Source organism: Dicentrarchus labrax, unplaced genomic scaffold (genome assembly GCF_905237075.1).
Source record: "Dicentrarchus labrax unplaced genomic scaffold, dlabrax2021, whole genome shotgun sequence".
NCBI classification, from domain to species: domain Eukaryota; kingdom Metazoa; phylum Chordata; class Actinopteri; family Moronidae; genus Dicentrarchus; species Dicentrarchus labrax.
In genome coordinates, this window is record NW_026136719.1 from 24,734,107 (window position 1) to 24,752,506 (window position 18,400).

Below are 18,400 nucleotides of genomic sequence, written 5' to 3' on the forward strand. Positions count from 1 at the left end.
CTGGCAGTTTTATATTTAGTTTAAGTCAGACTGGTTTAGTTTGTGCTGAAAAGGGGATGCCATGCATGCAGGGTAATAAAGAGTTTAAAACTAAACTTAACTAAACAAAGACAAAAATGAATACAAAGAAAATCTATAAAAAATAATCAAGATGAATTCATATCTGCCATGAAATATAATACAGAAGCAAGCCTCCAGCTAAAATCTGAATTTACAGACCACAAAGTAACTAACCAAAATAATGTGGATGCAGCCACAATGTGCAATATTGCAAATAAATACTTTCTAAATGCCAAGTGTGAAATGTTAACTGGAAACTTGTCCTTCCTCTTACTTTCATCATCTCAAAATCACAAACATGGACTGCATATAGAGAAATGTGTGGCACAGCAGCCTGAGCAGAAAGCTTCATTCTATTTACTTATTTTACAATACATTTTTTTTATGTTTTTATCCTGCAGCCTCCAAAATTGATTGAACAAATGGCTGACCTAGGCATACGCGAGAACACAGTTTCAGACAAACACACAAGATATATGATATTTGAGAAGTGGTGCCAAATTAGTTACTGGTTGCTGACAGGTCACAAGTGACAGTATCTTTCCCTCATATTTCCTTATAATATAAAACACACTAACAATCCCAATAGACACAGAGACTGACAACAACTTAGGCAAGAAAAAATGTGGTAAGCTTGGGGACAACTATTATCTGTATTATATTGTCATGAAATACATCTTGTTAGGACCGAGATGGAAATTGTGCATTTAGCAGGGTTTTGGCAAAAAAAAAATATGGCTATTTGGAACACATTGAGGACACAGATGGACAGCAGAGAAGTGGATTATGCTGTGAGAGTTTTTATGGTCATTTCCTGCTTTTTTCCCCACTGTGAAAACTGGTCACAATTGGAAACCATTAACTGATATGAAATCAAACTTTCTGCAGCCACATTTCAAGGCTATAAAATGGGTGCGGGTTTGATACTCAAATCAAACATATTTAATAGTGAGAACTGGAGAAAAAGTGTGAAATAGCAATGCTATGTCTTTTCTGAGGCTGAAATCATTCTTTTGATCATCCTTAATTCATATCCATAGACACAAACACAGCTAGCCGAGGCATGCTCCGGTGGTAGTGAGTTGTATCAAACTGTTAATCATTGCAAAATGAGTCAGTATCAGTATATCCCTTCTGGGACAAAGATACTGCACATTTAAAAAAAAACTAGAGAACAGAAATAATCAGAGTGCGAATCAGATTTTTAAATGATAGTTATTTAATTCCTGCTGCCATTTATTGACTTAACAACTGGGGACGAATGGTTTTGCACAAAACCTATTGTGAAACAAGTGATTAGTAGACATGCATTACCGCGGATCACCGTAGTCTTCCACTGTGCTGTCGGAATAAGGAAACCGGTACAAGTATTAGTTAGCATTGGTATTAACAAGCAATATCTGTGCTATCAGTATCAATACAATCCAAATAATATCCATCCCTACACAATTTCATGCAGAAACAGACACCCAAAGGCCAGAGAACACATTGATATTCCACACCTGTATGACTCCTGACAGCTCCACAGCAACACACTGTCTGAGGAATTGGACACGAGACACTACAATGGAGAAGCTGTTACAAAGCTGCTCTGGAGCAGAGAGGCTCCCATCAGCATGACCAGCAACAGTCACACGTACACACGGTGCTAGTACACAAGTGTCCGTGCCCCTGAACTGTCCCTGATACACAAAAATACACACACACACACACACACACACACACACACACACACACACACACACACACACACACACACGTCACTGTTATAGTTGGTAATTTCTGCATTTATCTGCATGGATTCTTTTTACAATTCACTGCCGTCAGATGCGGTTCATATGTTGATGTCCAGCACACATGCACACAGGCATTTTTACATGCAAATTCAATACCAATTCAAGGCGGCCAGTTCAGCAAGCAATACAACTTCACTCCAACTTGACTCAGTTCAACACCAACCACAACCACACAACGCTCAGGACCACACAGTCTCTCTATAAAAGTAACAATGGTGACAGTTCAATAACACACAGTAAACAGAGCTATTTACACAATCAGTGGAGCTATTTGTTAAACAGAGCAAGTACACGCTTAAAGGGTATGTCCAAAACCCTGCTGAAACATACGACATGGGAGCAAATATTAAAATAATTTCATAAATAAGGAAAATCAAGCTGCAGCACTGAAGGGGGCAATATTGACACAGCAAAGTAAACAGGTGCAATACTAACAGGCTGCAAGGACAGCGGGGTTTAGTCGGGCAAGAAGAAAGGCAGGAGAAATATGCTTTTACAACACTGCCCCCCTCTGTTGATGAACGTAACTGCAGCTCAACACATTTTCATTCTGGACATTTTGCACCACCTGAACATCAAAGGGTTTTGCTCAAAGGATCTGTGAGCCCTTTCATAGCGATTATTCTTATGATATAACCAATCCCTGTAAAAGTCTGAGGGGAAAGCTAGCTTTTGATTTCATGCTGTCAGGAGCAGATGTAGATGTCCATGATACTCCCATTCGAAAGAAATATGCATCTGGAAAACATTAAGGGAGCGATGGGAGTATGTGAGTAGTAAGCATGATTTGGTTCAAAATGAGCAATCGGAAAAAGAGTCTGTGTCTTGGGCTTTTCAAATGGCCCCTCGGTGAAAGAGCCACAATATGGATGAGATTAAACGAGACTTAAAGGCATCCGCGGTGTAAAGGGGTCACTTTCAACATTAAGCTCTGGGCATAATCGCTTCCTTTCCCATTTTTGCTCCGGGAACTCATCATGGAGTGTGAGTGCCCTCACTCAGGGAGAGATACAGGTGATGGCAGATAGGGAAGACAAGGACTCTGCTTATTTTCAGCAATGTCATAAATCAAGATGAGTCTCACTATTGTGTTATTTGGTCTTTTTTTTTTTTTTTTCGCTCTCATTCTTGCTCTCTATCTCTGCTCTCTCTGTCTTGCTTCCTTCATAGATGTATGCCATCTCATATCCCGTCGATAACCTGTTAATGGGCTCCCGGCAGTCAGATAATAGTGCCGGCTGAAGAACAGCGGGCAGATAAGGGCAAGCTTCTGGCTTACAAGCCAGACAGGGAGCTTTTGATGAGCAGGAGGCTGGGGATTGGAAAGGCAGGAGTGGGGGTGGTGGATGAGGTAGCACCCCAAGGTAGCAGGAGGGTCATGGGGTCAGATCTGACCTGAGTGCAGCTAATGTCTAATAATGACATGATAACACTGAGGTGTACATACTATGGCCATCATTACAGAGGAGCCGGGAAGACTTGACGAGAAAGACAAAGTGTTTTTTTTTATCCTTCGGATGAGGCAGGTGTTTTGCATCTGCTGTCTCATGAAATGAATGTTTTGGCTCTTTCACAAGTCCATATCCTTTGCTGATTCATGGTTTCATGCACCAGCAGTGATGTGAGGTTAAGCAAGGGCCACTTTGTCACCAGCTGCGCGTTGTCTGGAGCCTCCCGTGCCTGACATCACCACCGCCACTTCACAGAGGCAACACCCTGGAGGTAGGTGTCTCCCTGTGTCATCCGCTGGTTTGCTTCCTCAGCAAGTCTGTAGCTGTGTGATGCTTTCCAAGCACAGATCAGCATCCGTTCAACCCATGCATCACAGCCCACTAGGCGCACAGCAGACCCACATATGGCTCCGGGCCCCTCTTCCCCTCCAGAACTGCAATCTCGGCATATTAACCGTATCAATTTTTTAACGATCCCACAAGGCAGCATTTTTAGGACTTGTTGAAATAATCATGAGGTGCTTGGTGGGTAATGCACTCTGTTTCAATGAGCGCACTGTGAGAAAAGAAGAGCTGGGAAGCGGTGAGACGGAGGCAAGCCAACAGAGACTGGTCATTATGTATGCATTGCGGCGAAACCAATCTTTGTTGAGCCTGTCCTCGGTTGTTTTTAAAAGGATACTTCACTGGACGCAATCAAATTAGCAAGAACATCACTGATATGGGGTAATAACCCTAAATTGAATTTCTGCACAGGCTAAAGTGTCCCCTCTCTGCAGAATCAATTGCTGTGAAGAGAAAAGGAGGACAGGAAGAGGGCATTCATAGTTAGCAGACCTTTAAAAAGTACACCAGAGATGCAGGCATGAGCGGGCTATTTTCATGCTCTGGAGCCCCGCCATAATGTGCGCCTGCCGACTACTACGATAGATGCCATCTATCCAATTATGCTAATTAATTTGAATTACCTTACAGCTCCCATCACTGAAAGTGAAATCGGGTCAGCTTTCCATTTCTGCATTTGCATGAATACAATTCTCTTTCAGTGTTTGGGTGTTAAGAGCTGCACACGGCGCACTCTGGCAGCCTAGTGGCTGTGCTAACTGAACAGAGAGTATGACAACAACAAGCAATTAGCTAGACATCCTCCTGTTAGCTCTGCCACTGGCTGACACTGCTGTATGCTGTGCTGTAGTGAGCCAAGAATGTTACTGTACTCGGCTACTGTTGCTGCTCAGTCATTACTGTACACATACATTGACATTTCATGCATTTTGCTGACATTTAAAACCATTCTGGGTAATAATGAGCGTGATAAAAATAAACCTAAGCTATAATAAGCAACCAGTAGGGTCAAGGGTGAAAGCCAGACTGGGTGGGTGTAGCACATTTTCCTCACTTATGCTTCCTCAATAGTGCGTTTAAGCACAAAAAACAGCAACCCCTAACAGACAAGCCTCTTCATGGCTGCAGTAACACAACAGCTGTGCAGTTCTGTATGAGTAACATCAGGGAGAGGTTTCACTAAGGATGATCCATCATCTGAGTACTGAGTCAGGATACAGCTGGGAGCCACAGAGACAATGTTACTGCGTTGGGATGACAGTGCTGTCATGTGCTTGTCCTTGTGTTTTTCTTGCACAAATACTGTTCTCGTGATAGGAAGTGTGTCGACAGAGACCACAAAGTGTAATCGTGTCTACTGATATGGGGACTTGCTGGAGTTATCCAGCAATGACGCGGCTGAATACAAGGAAAATTATAGCCAGCAATCCCAGTGAGGGACCTGGAGACCTAGGTGACCCTGAATCATATGAACACAGACATGCACACGAAAACATTATTATTACACAAGTCTGTAGAGTTTCTGTTTGTGTGGCCAATAGATGCAAAAGTGGCTCTTTATAAGTCTAAAGGCAACCAAATTGACCTTTAATTAGTCACCTAGATAATTACTGTTGCCCTTCTGGTAAAAAAATATAAAGGGCCCACAATGTCATCAAGTACATGCCACTGCACTAACTACACAATATGTTAATTAACACAGGATGAAAAATAAAGTTAGATTCGTCTGTGTTCTAGCATGCAGTATTTTTGTGTCATCATACAGTGTTACATTAGCACACTATAGCATCAAACTAGACTCCAACTAATTCACTTAGTGCTCCAGTTAGCAGAGAGAAACGGAATCATTGTGTGAGCTACAATAGCCCATTACCCGTGAGTTAAAGAGCTCCATCAGTCCCCGACACCTCCTCCTCCTCGTCCCTCCCGGTGAGAGGAGCAAGTTAGGCAGTGGCTGCCACACAGGCAGTAATGAGCAGGCCGCAGGCCCATTTGTGCTGGGAAAGAATAGGTCCCTAATGAACCACTGAAGACACTTAGGTCCACTGAGTCAAGATTGAAATGTGCCACTGATGGCCGATAGGAGGTTGTGTCAGCTCAACCAGAGAGCAGAAAAGGCGAAAAATAGCTCTTGGTTGAAAATGACGGTGTTTTGGATGATAAAAGTTCTTTTACTTTCTGGATTCACCAAAGTATGCTGAGCCTCTATGTTTGCCAGGCAGAAGAAACCTTTCAGAGCTGCCTTCCTCCTCCTCCTCCTACTTCTTCTTCAGACTATGCAGTAATAATAAAAGGAATATCATCCACTATGAGAATGAGATTTTAATTCACATTATGTGTCATCCACACACCGACTGGGAAAAAGGTGTTCAAATATATGCACTGTCAACCCCCCTTCTGACATGCTCAATTTCCTTCTTTTATTTACCGTGTCTTGAGAAATTATCAAGCCTGCGCAGGCTATCTGTCTCTTTTTTTATGATGACACAAGTTTTTCTTGGAGCACCATTTCTACTGAAGTAAAACTTTTGAGTGCGTGAGTTATGAATCCTCAGCTGCAACATCAACCACAACCCTTCTTCTTCCCGGTGTAATAAATATAAGAGGATGACTTCCACATCACACTCCCTGAGTCACAGCAGACAAAGTGCACTTCTAGCACTTTTCATCAGGGGCCTCACCCTTGCCCCAAGCTCCACTCTTCACCTGTCTGGAAAAGGTCAAACCTATTCTGTTTTACAAGCGGAATAATAAGAGAAATATAAAACAAAAAACACATTCCAATAACACTTAAAGGAAGTACTGTGAAAAATGTTCTTTTACTCCCTGAGGAGGGACATCTGTATAATTAAGAATATGTTCATTGTCAACTCGACTGGATGGATGAGAGTTTAAACAGGGAGGGTTTATAACTTTCCAGCTATTGGCACATTACTATTTGGGAGTAGCCTCAATTGAACTGTTGTTTTGTCCAGTGAAGCCTCTGAAGAGGGAAGACTAATAGGCCCTGCAGGACGTATTGTTTAACAGAAAGTGGCATTTCCCACTGCGGTGACTCAGATCTAAGGGCAGGGCACGGGCAGGGGCGACACCCACCCATAGCTTGGACGGCCAGCATTGCGGGCAGCAGGAGGGACAGCATGGTCTTCCAGAGTGGATTCAAACTGCAGGTCAACTTCTTCTTCAGACACAGTGCTGCAGGGGGAAAAAAACAAGACAAGTGAGGAGGAGGAGGAGGAGGAGGAGGACTAATAACACAGAACACAAAAACAGCAAAATAAGATGTGTGGATAGAAGGGTGATTAAGAAGTGATAGAAAAAAGAATAGGGTGTTTTCTAATTATTTGTTTTTAGCTTGATCTCTCATGTAGATGGCTTTAAAGATAATGAGACAATCCAACATATTCCCAGGAGTAACGGCTATTTGAATGCTTAGAATCATTTTTTGGTAACTTATAAACTTAAGTAAGTCTGAAGGTGACTATTTCAGGTTTTTTCTTGGCCTGCTCACAGCTTTTCTCTTTCAGACAGAGTGGAGCTGTGATGACAAATGGGGACTTCCAAAGTTGACAGGAAACAGCCAAGTCATTCTCTTTGCTTTCCAGAGGGGAAAACACTACTTCGGGAGTGAGTAGAGACAGACAAAACTATCCCCTCCCCGTCTCCTTCCACTCTACCGTGCGTGAAATATTTATGAGATATCTATCTCCGAGAGATTGGTAGAGGTCACTATTTGTATGTGTCTTTGTTGAGACAAAAATACTTGCATTTGTATTTTAGAAAAAATTGGAGGTACTTTTTCTTTCTCCATTGCTATGAAGTCATTGTTCTACAGTCACCTATTAAAAATAAGTGGGATAAGACAACAGTACAAAAGCACTTGAGAGCTGAAAAGCAAATTCCCTGTATCGGTTTCAGTGTCTATGTTTGTTAGATGCAGCTCTACTGGGATGAATGAAAGATGCACCGATTTACCAGCTGAACATCATTATCAGATGGTATTTGCCTTGTTGACTGACACTGGCCTATCGGCAAAAAAACAAACCATTCACCAATATCAGTGGACAGAGTTTATCTGTTGTGTCGCATCAATTTTGTGGTGGCTAAATGTTGTGTTGGTTATTTCCAATTTGGTTATTCGCACAACATGTACCCAAATTCAAACAAAACAAAGAACAAAATAACATCTATACACATGTATCGGTCAAGAATTTCAGAATTTGTGCATCCCTAAAAAAAAAACCAATAAGATGAATACATATTGTGCAGAGCTGTATAAACACCATCTATTGTGTACATGTGTGCAGAAAAAAAGAAGAAGACAGAAACAAAGAAATAATGAGAGGGGGGAGAGTTTGTTAATAGAACAGACATACTCAGCATTTTGAATATTAAGCAAACAGGGTACTTCCACTTCATTTAAGAGTAGTGACCCCACTGAAAAATAAAAGTAAAGTACAAAGTAATTTAAGTAAAAGAATATCTTCTCCAGACATCTTTTTTGTGTAAGTGCAATATTATTGTTGCTGTTTGTGAATGTCAGTATTTTGATGTATTGTGTTGATTTGTCTTGCTACGTTAATCTGTGTGAGCTCTGTATGGGGTTACTGCGAGATGGTTTTTGTTAATTTAATGAGCTTCAAACAGAGGTTTTTGAAAGAGACATATCCCCAAGCAGAAAAGGATGTGAGCAACAATTTAGCGGCAGTCACACATAATTTCTTTTCCTATCAATAACTGATTTAACATGGTATAATTTCTTAGCACATATGGGAAAGTGCACATAAGCTTCCTTTCTGTTCCCTTTACACTCACTTCCTCATTGCATTACATCACATCACATCACTTGGACAATATTTGGGACATTTGTACACAAACTGTAAAGCTCATTCATTTAAACAACAGTCATAGTGTACATGTTGTCTTTTCTTGTTTTTATAATATTTCCTTCATGTTAGTGTCAATTTTCTATTTTCTATTCATGCTTTTTGACTTGCAGTTCTTGCTTTCATCTTTATTTATATTTTTCCCGTACTAGTTTTATTGTTATGCACAAATATACCGAAACAAATTCCTTGTATGTGAAAACCTACTTAGCAATAAACCCCGACTCTGATATCGCTTCATGGTGAGTTATCCACATCGGCCCAGTCTGCCAGTACTCTCTATTGCTCGTTTCCTATGAATAGCTGTCTGTACAATGAGAGAATTAAATTATTCTGATGGCATGAGTTTTTTTGTTTGCAGGAAAAATTAGACATCCTGGGGAAAAGTGGTACAGACTATGCGTTGCTTTCAGCCCATTTGTTCATTGTCTATAGGGGTGCTTTCCTCTGTGTCTTTTTTTAGATGTGACCAGTGGGAGTCACCAAAGGAAAGGTAAGTAAGGCAAAACACACTGTGTCTTTAAGGCTTGGGGTTTTATCCAGAGAGAACCCAGTTCCAGCCAGAGACTTCTATTTTGACCATGTGCGCAATATCGTGTATATTTAAAGATGATGCTTATGAGTGAAAATGTTTTCTGTCCACACTAATATTCTCAGAGCACTTTAAAAGGCTCTGCATCGACAGTGAAGCATTGAAAGCTGTCAAATCTCATTTTCTCCCTGTCTTTTAGTTTCTTTATCGACAAAATTGTGTATTACCCCCACCCCTGTCTTAAGAGTTTGGCTGAATGAGTTATGGCATGTCTGGTTAATTGGTTTAGTTTGGCAGTGTAACATTGCAGTTTCACCCTTTTAGGCTTTGTGATCACACAATACATATGCTGTCACATGCATTCTGTTTTTTTGGTTTCTGTTAGACAACTGCATTTATGACTATGGATTGATAGAAAATACCAATGACAAAGTTAGCTTCTAAACACTGTTGCTACAGAAAAGACCAGTTTTCCATATCCACACTGTCTTTTTAACATTTAATCCACCTATAGTTTTCTAATTAGAGAGAAGTATTTCCAACTTTATTTACGTCATCTTGCCACATGAGTGGTACCCAGTGTTTACAGCTAACTACTGTGGGTGCTTCACAACTCCGATGAACAACTCTGAACATCAAGGTGTGGCTAGATGCTCTACGGTCTCCCACCAATCAGCATAAGTGAAACCTTATGTTTGAGTGGCTAAATGTCTACATACATCTACAATTAGATGGTCAGCAAAGTTTGATTTTATATGTTTTAAACATATAAAAGTGCATTTAAACTGGATGGCAGGTATCAGATCAGTCAGGATGTTTTGGTATGAATCATTTCAATACTGCTGTCAGCTGTAGCTCCACCTCATGGCTTAACCAAAATCTTTTCCATGAGGCTCCAGTTATGGCTTCAGCAGAGAGGATGTGGGCAGGACTGCAGCTTCATCACAAAGTTTCCATAACAGCACACTCACCACTTGCTCGCTCAGACCAACTCAAAAGAGACTCTTGGAACACTGAACCTCCCAAGATATTTCCCCTCAGAGGCAGGGAATATGTGTTATTCACTGTACAGACGTTCAAAAAACGGGAATAAATATTCAATGAAGAAAGGGCCAGACACATCACAACCGTCCTCTCAAAAAGGGTAGGATTTCTGTAAATATATCTGTTAGTTTCCCCGCGGACAACATGAACAGAAATGTGCCAACACACCAAACCGCAGTCTGACTCTGTCTGTGTTGTGCAGACACCAGGAAGCCATCAAAGGGTTTTTTTTTACTGAATGACTCAAGTACTAAACTGACCCCATGCCAGCACGTAAATGCGTTTTTCTTCCTTTCTTTGAACAATTTAACTTTAATGGTTTGGTTCAATGTCAGAGATCAAAACAAGCTGACCCCACCTGCTAGCCGCCGCCTAAAGAATATAATGACACAATAAACTTTTACTGTTAGACGGTTGTATTTAAAAAAAAAAATCTCTATTATCCATCAATATATTACACTGATGTATCAAAAAGATTGCTAGCTCTTTATTCAGATTCCAATGCTGTTGGGGGAATTAACTAAAAATGGTGCTCTCTAAAATGAAGACCATTAAAAAGGAAAAGAAACAGTCACTGAAGGGCTGTTTGACAGTCTGAATGTATTAAATTTCTTTTAGTGATTGGTCGGCAGCTTTTGAGCCATAATCACCAGTGTATTTCATTCTGTCACAGCGCTAAGGATTATTAAGCTTCTTACTGAGGTCAGAGAAAAGAGAAATGACTCCTAAAGTATCACAGAACATTAAGATTTACAATTTCGCCATGGTCACTGTATCATTGCAGTATTCTTTCGAGAAAACTGTGACAGTGGTTTTCTAACCGTTTATCTTTTTACTGACACTACTGCTCTTGACTCTACTCCTCTCCCGGATGACAAAGCCATTCTTTAACACTATTATGAATCTGACAGACCTTCTGGGCTAAAATGTTCATTGGCATATGGCTGCCACCACTGCCAAGCACCGCAAACCATTGAGAACCATTCAACCCTTGATGAAAGGGACATTTCCAACCTGGAAGACACCGGTCCCAACAACGCCTTTCAAATCCATATGGCAGCAGCGGTGAGAGTTTAGCAAGCCGTCTTAAAGGATGACTGGATTTACCTAATGCAGGGAGATGTTCCCCATAGTAGTCAAGTCAATTAACGCGTTACTCAGTCATATTACACATTAGCTCATCACGCTGAAGACAGGAGAGCCCCATAAACTTCAAGAAAGCTTTATGGATTAAATGTTGTATGAAAGTTTTATATTCCAACTTTCTTTATAATTACTAATTTACCATTCACACTATGCCATGAATCAGTCCCATACAGCCACCCAATAATAGCCAAGAGAACTAGACTGTATATTTTTATCTGACTGATAATTAGCAAGTGAGGCAGTGACAACTGTAGGGCATATGTGTCTTCTCAAGACTGAAAAAGTGCATAGGATCAGTAGGCAATGTGACAGGCACTCCAAGATCCTGCTTTTGTAAAGCCACAGGAGCCAATTTAGTGTAACCTTTATCTTACGGCAGCCTGACATATATGTGCATTAAGGTGGAGATGAAATAGCATGAACTGCCTACTGTCAAAAACTGCAATCACATCTCTGGCCCAAAAAAAAAAATAATGTGGTGGAGCATCTTGCACAATGTCAAATAACATCATTATCTTGCGACTACATCAGAAATTGGCTCCTGGGCAAGTTGTCAGAATGGGAAATACTACATCCTCCTACATCCCACCGGAAACTGTACCTGCCAGCAGAGCACAGCTGCACTATCATGTGATAAGGGCAGCATGAGCCAGGCAACATCCTCACTGCAGCCCAGAGTACGGCATCTCCTGTCATAGTGTTTCCCAACGGATTTTTGCTTGTGACCCCTTAAAAACTAAGGAATGATTACATGGACCCTCCCATTCCTGTATGTGTCCTCTTGCTGTGACCGCTTCAACCAAAGAGTGATTCTCTTTTTTCTTTGGCGTATCTGAATCACTTTTAGAGTAAAACACTTTGCAAGAAAAAAAAAAGAAGCAAAGATTAAAAGAAAGTCTGAATAAATAATTATAGTTCAGTGCAGAGGGAATTTTGTTTTCTACCATTTTTCTATCTTGTTTATCCTGTATTGATCCCTCAGGTTTATTCTGTGAGCCCTTCTTGGGAACCACAATGACCTAACCCACCCTGACACAGTTCATCCCATCTACAAATCAGACAGAGAGAGAGAAAAGAAACAATACAATTAAAAACAAGTCTTAAGTTATGTCCATACATACACATACATACATATATATACTATGTAGACTACTATGCACCCACAAATAGTTGTATGGGTGGAACGTATGCACTGGATAAGGATGTATTTTAAAAACAACCGACTGACAAAGGATCTCAATGACAGGCTGGGGATAAAGTACACCCCTCCCAGTAAATATAAACACGTAACTGTTACTTGTAAGACCCCATTTTGAGTTATGGAAGTTATGCAGAGATGCAGTGTTGCCTTTTTCTCAAATGGGGGCGCAGTCCTTTTCATTCATAAATGGCATTAGTTCAATCTGTGAAACTGTATACTGTAGGCTATTAGCTTAGCACGCATCTGTCTTGCTTTAAAACTATTTTTAAAAAAAAGAAGAAAGAAAAAAGAAAAGAAGAGCAAGCATTGCCAGTGAACAGAGCCAACTGTGTGAACCAGTTCCCCCTGCCCCGGGTTCATGGGGTTCTGCTGCTCCCCGCCAGCTGTTGCTCGTCTTTACAAATGAAAAGTTGAAACAGTTATCTTTCTCCATTAGCTTACATGGGATAGGCGCTCTGTTAGCTCTGCTCTTAAACACAGTGTCTCAGGGCTTACCATGTTAGGAAGGCGAAAGTTAAAAAGCAGCCACCATCCAGCGGCGGCGACTCTCTTCTCTGACCAGCAGCACAGCCGATGTTATTTTCCAGAGTAGTTCATTCCTGTTGAAAAAAAGCACAAGTAGAACCGCTGCCGACGCACACACACTTTTGTTTTTGACGGTGGATAAAGCTGTAGGGGGGATTTTTCAGAGTGTATGGGTATGAGCCATTGATTTGGGGCGCTTCTCTTCACAGAAACCACTCCTTGCTGCTTTGTCCAGCAGTGATGTCATACCGAGGGGGGAAAGAGTCTCGAGAGTCCCGACCCCAGATTAACCATTTGTGAACACACCGGTATCCACTTCGTTTTATTGCCATAGACTGTATAATACATGTATGTTTTCATTCATACTGCCCCATACTGCCCACCCGAAATTACTTTTTCATTGTTATAGCCTACCGCAGAAGTAGTTTTGACTTATCTTACGGACATTGAACGTATCACTGCAGCATATGCAGTACATGTGAAGCAGATGTAACTACATTACATTACCGTGCCCACTATGTATGTATGTAAGGATATTTGTGGTAATTAATGCAGTTGTTTGATTAATTCAATCTTGGACAGATTGTTGAATATTTTATAACTTTTTTAAATTGTGGTATTATCTGCTATTGGCATACATTTGTGCTCTTTAGCCATATAGTCTATACTCGTCTATACTCCAAACACCAGATTCGCCTCATAATTATACTTTTAGTTAGACTGGAGATCGATGTGGCCTAAAATGAGACACGCAGACCGTGAAACTGTTGCCTGGAATCACATTTGCCCAAGACATGACAGCTCTGGAAAATATGCAGAAGGAAAATCAATTGGGAACCTTTGGTGTGCAGCACATGAAAAATAGATATTTTACTCCTAAAACAAAATAGGTGTATGGGCACAATGTAGTGCTTTAGACATCTATAATGTAAGGCTTTTGCTTTAGATTGTTAATTTTAGTTAAAAAAAAATGTTTGTGTTGAGATATGTGTGTGTGATTGTGAACAGTTAAAAATACAGAGAAGTAAAAACTCCTTTGTTTGGACCGGTGGAAGTAAACGTCACGTAGACCACGTGACTGAAACCAGGAAGTGAGCCGAGTGTCAACAAAAAGATGGTGAGTGTGCGGTATTTATCACAGAGAATACAACTGTCCTGGCCTTTCTAAATGATATTTATTTTGACGTTATCAAGTAATTGTGCTAGAAGCAGTTCTGTTATACGAATAGCTCACATTTACTGAGTGAATCACTACGCTTTTTAATACGATAAGCAGCTAACCGGGGTTTAGCAGGTTTGCTAACATAACTTTTTCACGTTTATACCTGCAAAAAGATTCATATGAAGATAATACTGAGCTTCGTCACGATTCCCTCCTCTAAAAAAACAACTGTGTTATTCGTCTAACCTTTAATCTATGTAAGTGAGGAAGTGGTACTGAAAAGAGTGTCCTTATTTTCTCTGACTTCTCTCTGAATGAAAGCATAGCGGTAATGAAATCATGATATCATTTTCCTTTTAGGTTAGAACCTCAGGCTCACACCAGCAATGACTAATCAAATCCAGCTTGTGTAGTTACCGTCCAAAGTGTCTGTGTTTGTTTATAAGGTAGAGATGGCGTCTTCAGACTGGCAGCTGTCTTTGAAGCTGGTGGATCAACCCAAATCCATCTTCCACTTCCCAGAGATGATGCCAGGGGATGTTTCACCTGGAGGATACAGAGTCGCTACTCTAAAACAACTTGTTGCAGCACAGCTCGCAGACTCCGTCCCAGACCCTGAACTCATAGGTCTGTTACCGCTGTGGTGTTTGAACATAATAAATGATGTGAATAAGATTCAGTGTTTGTGTGTGCTACTGGCAGAAGCATTGTGTATACTGTCTGATCTGTATCAAAGCTATGTGTCTCTGCTTCCTATCAGAGCTGGTCCACTGTGGGCGGAAACTTAAGGATGACCTAACACTGGATGCCTGTGGGATTCAACCGGGATCCACCTTACACATCGTCAAAAAGACATGGCCAGAGCCAGAGAGCAGTCCAGGTCTGTGTGTTTGTCATGTCAGCATTGAAATCCTGCTTAAGCTGTACTGTAAGCGAAACTGAAAGTCTGAATCTGAACGTGTGTGTTCTTTTTCTCTTCTGTAGAGCCTGTGAACAGAGCAACTGCAGCCAGGGAGTTCAGGGTTTTTCATGCTGCTCTTCACTCTCTCAACTCAGCCTACAGAGACTCAGTGAGTCACACACATACAGTGGCAAACACAGTACTGCTCATGGTGACACCCCACTCCTCTTTGAATTCGATTATTATATCTGTAGGAAAACAGTTTTTTGCACTTGGCAATTAAACAAGAGAAGAGGGTAGATGGGGGACATGGTGTTATTTGACAGAGGTGGTAAATTGCAGTAAAATATAAGTAGGTTTTGGAAAACAGGAGTGCATTAGGGTGTTTTTACTATACTAACTTTCCCACACACACACACACACACACACACACACACACATCCTTCACCTGAATGATGTGTGAACAGGACCCTGGCCAACTACAAATTAAAGATTATCCTCAACAGGAACAGGTTTAGATATTTTAGGCTGGCACCTTTCCATGGTATACAGGCACAATCGCTATTAGAACACAAGCATGTTGGCTTGAGTGATAAAAGGATAGTTCAGACAGGAATGGGCATAAACTGTGAGCTACTCACTTGTATTGATATGTATCTACCAATATTGGCACAGATGTGTATGGGGATACGTGTGAGCAGCAGATGGGGTCAGTTGACAAACCTTTTAAATCACAACACATAGTCAATAGACTGCAGCATCTATAGTGTATTCTGATCTGTCCTGGAAAAAATTTATTTTGCAAAGAGAGAGCAGAATCAACAGTGGGTTATATGGGGTACACCAGAGATTTGTTCCGTAGCTGATGGTTAAAACATTGTTTGGGAGCTATAATTTGATTTAAAATGTTTTTGTCAAGTGGTCCCATTGGTTGCTGCTAATTTTTGTCTCACAAGTTGGTATGTCTCTATCCAAAGGATCTGTAGATAACGCCTATACAAACAGGACTTACTGTCTTTTCCCCACACAGGTATATAAAATGCTGACAAATAAAGAGTCTCTGGATCAGATCATAGTGGCAACACCAGGGCTCAGGTCAGACCCAGTTGCTCTAGGTAAGACATGCTGAGTTGAATAAATACTGTTAAGCCATCTCATTGCACCATGCACATCTGCAAATAGTAACTGATGTCTACTAACACCCTGTTTACCTGTTCAGGGGTGCTCCAAGACAAAGATCTCTTCGTGCAGTTCACAGACCCTAACATGCTGGATGTGTGAGTGTGGGGTTTCTTCGTTATTGGCTGTGGTATGATATGAAGTGAGTACAGTACAGACACACAAGTGGAAGGGGATTTAAATGTGCTTTTTTGGGTCTGTTTCATAGGTTGATGAATTCACACCCAGCCCTCGTCAATGCCATCATCCTGGTCCTGCATTCTGTGGCAGGCAGCATGCCCGCGCAGTCCAGTGCCAGCTCTTCTCGCAACGTCTCCGCCAGTTCTTACAGCGATATGCCAGGTGAGCAGGAAAGATGGCGCAGTAAACCAGGCGGAATGTTCGGCAAGCAAGAGCGGATCGCTAACAGTTAGAAAGAATTGCCAATGCCAAGCTCAAGATATTAAAACCATTGAACTGAGTCATAACATAAAAGTAGTTTTCAAAGACAATCTTTTATATACTGTAAATTGTTTCACAGACATTGTTGTTTACATCTTGTTTTCGTCTTTCCTTTCTAATCTTGTTTTTGATTTGATTTTTATTAATCAGATGTAGTTGCGTTCTCGATATAAATGCACAAATATTTCTTTTTATCTGGCAGGAGGCTTTATGTTTGAGGGCATGTCTGACGATGACGAAGATTTCCAGTCCGTGAGTCACTCTGCTTGATACTCAACATCAGATATTATCGCGTAAAAAGGAAAATCGATGATGCTTGGGGGGGGCTTAATGTCTTTCTGTGTGTCTAAATGTGTGTAACAGGGGAGCCCAGCAGGTCCCTCCAACAGAGCAGGAGGCTCAGCAGGAATGCGTCCAGTGTCCCTGAGCCACAGCGGAGCAACGGGCCCCCCGACCAATAACGCAGAGCGAGCTTGCAACGGCTTTGGCCCTTGCCAGCACTCCTGACAGCAGTGCGGTCACCCCAACAACTTCAAGCCAGGTGAGATTTGTTTATATCTGGAAAAAGATAATCAGAATTTTTTTCTGACATTTATATGTATTAAAAACATAATATCTGCCACGACACCTGGCTACATTACTGCAGATGAATGCTTAAATGTATTTATATCTTTTTTTTTAAATGTATCTATCTATGTATTTATCTCTTTTTATTCTTTCATTCTGTCTTTGATTTAGGCTGACCCCTCCAGTAGTGTAGCCCCAATGTCAGCAGGGACCCCAGTCAGTAACGATCTCTTCAGCCAGGCTCTACAGCAAGCTCTGCAAGCCTCCAACATGTCCGCTCTACAGGTGAGGCTATAAACTCATCGACTAAATCCCACATATTCAGTCCACGTGAGGAAATGTACTGTGATAGAATAGTATCTAAATAGTAACTGTCTATCCTTACTGGTAGATGATTTGTATTTGTGTGGTATCAGTGTTACACCCTATACTGCAGCTGTAAAGTTGTTTATGCAGAGCTAAAAATGATTGGTCCTTTAGACTGTGGTGTCGTTGGTTGGTCTTTGGTCAAAAGAGTTATTCAGCGAATGTGTTTTTGTTTTGGCAGGGCCGCTGGCAGTCCCAGATGCAGCAGCTCAGAGACATGGGGATCCAGGATGAGGAGCTGATGCTGAGGGCGCTGCAGGCCACAGATGGTGACATCCAGGCTGCCCTGGAGCTCATATTTGCTGGAGGCCCAGGACTCTGAGTCTATACCCCACGGACAAAGGCTTTTATAGCGGAGAGAGCTGGAAAGAACTCGCTACCCAGAAATTATAAATTATGTCTTTAGACAGCATACAGATTTTTTTTCTTACATGTTTACCCCCTATTTACATGGAGTACAATTTCAACTGAGCTCCACAAAGGTCATCCTTTTCTTATTGATGTGACTAGACTTACAGTTTAAATAAACTGAATCATGCTTACCTCATCAGCTCCTGAGCCTATCTTCCTGTTATTTAATAGGTGACATTGACCATAAATGTATAGCATTGGTCTAGTCAGTCTAAGTTCTCTATTGGATGCTGGTGTATTATAAGGTCACCCGGAGCCTGCTCGGATTTCATTTTTCCTATTTGTTTGCTTCTTAATCGTACAAGCGTATGTAATCATGTAAGTACTGGGTCGGAGTATTAAAATGTGCCGCAAACACCACACTACATTGTCTACTCCAGCCAGTGT

At 41.2% G+C, this 18,400-nt stretch overlaps 2 protein-coding genes across 6 annotated transcripts in view; one reads left to right on the top strand and one right to left on the bottom strand.

Moving 5' to 3' along the window:
* cd276 (CD276 molecule) overlaps nucleotides 1–13,236 on the bottom strand; it is a 66,825-nt gene extending 53,589 nt beyond the window's left edge. For 2 of the 5 annotated variants that reach the window (XR_007880956.1, XM_051379767.1), the window contains exons 1-2: nucleotides 12,957–13,236; nucleotides 6,749–6,847 (exon numbers count right to left, since the gene is read on the bottom strand). Coding sequence is in view for 2 of the 5 variants with exons in the window: in XM_051379767.1 (XP_051235727.1) it covers nucleotides 6,749–6,794 (46 nt within the window). In the remaining 3 variants the exon portion in view is untranslated. The remainder of the gene's footprint in view (nucleotides 1–6,748; nucleotides 6,848–12,956) is intronic. The other 3 variants (XR_007880955.1, XR_007880954.1, XM_051379766.1) reach the window with 2 other exon arrangements.
* Nucleotides 13,237–14,054: 818 nt separating this feature from the next.
* On the top strand, nucleotides 14,055–18,144 carry LOC127351811 (ubiquitin-like protein 7). Its single transcript, XM_051379757.1, is given in 12 exon segments — nucleotides 14,055–14,103; nucleotides 14,599–14,775; nucleotides 14,909–15,028; nucleotides 15,133–15,218; nucleotides 16,080–16,164; nucleotides 16,269–16,326; nucleotides 16,437–16,570; nucleotides 16,872–16,921; nucleotides 17,033–17,116; nucleotides 17,118–17,210; nucleotides 17,408–17,521; nucleotides 17,784–18,144. Coding segments are annotated over 11 exon segments (1,140 nt in total). The 5' UTR covers nucleotides 14,055–14,103; nucleotides 14,599–14,600; the 3' UTR covers nucleotides 17,925–18,144.
* The last annotated feature ends 256 nt before the right edge of the window (nucleotides 18,145–18,400 follow it).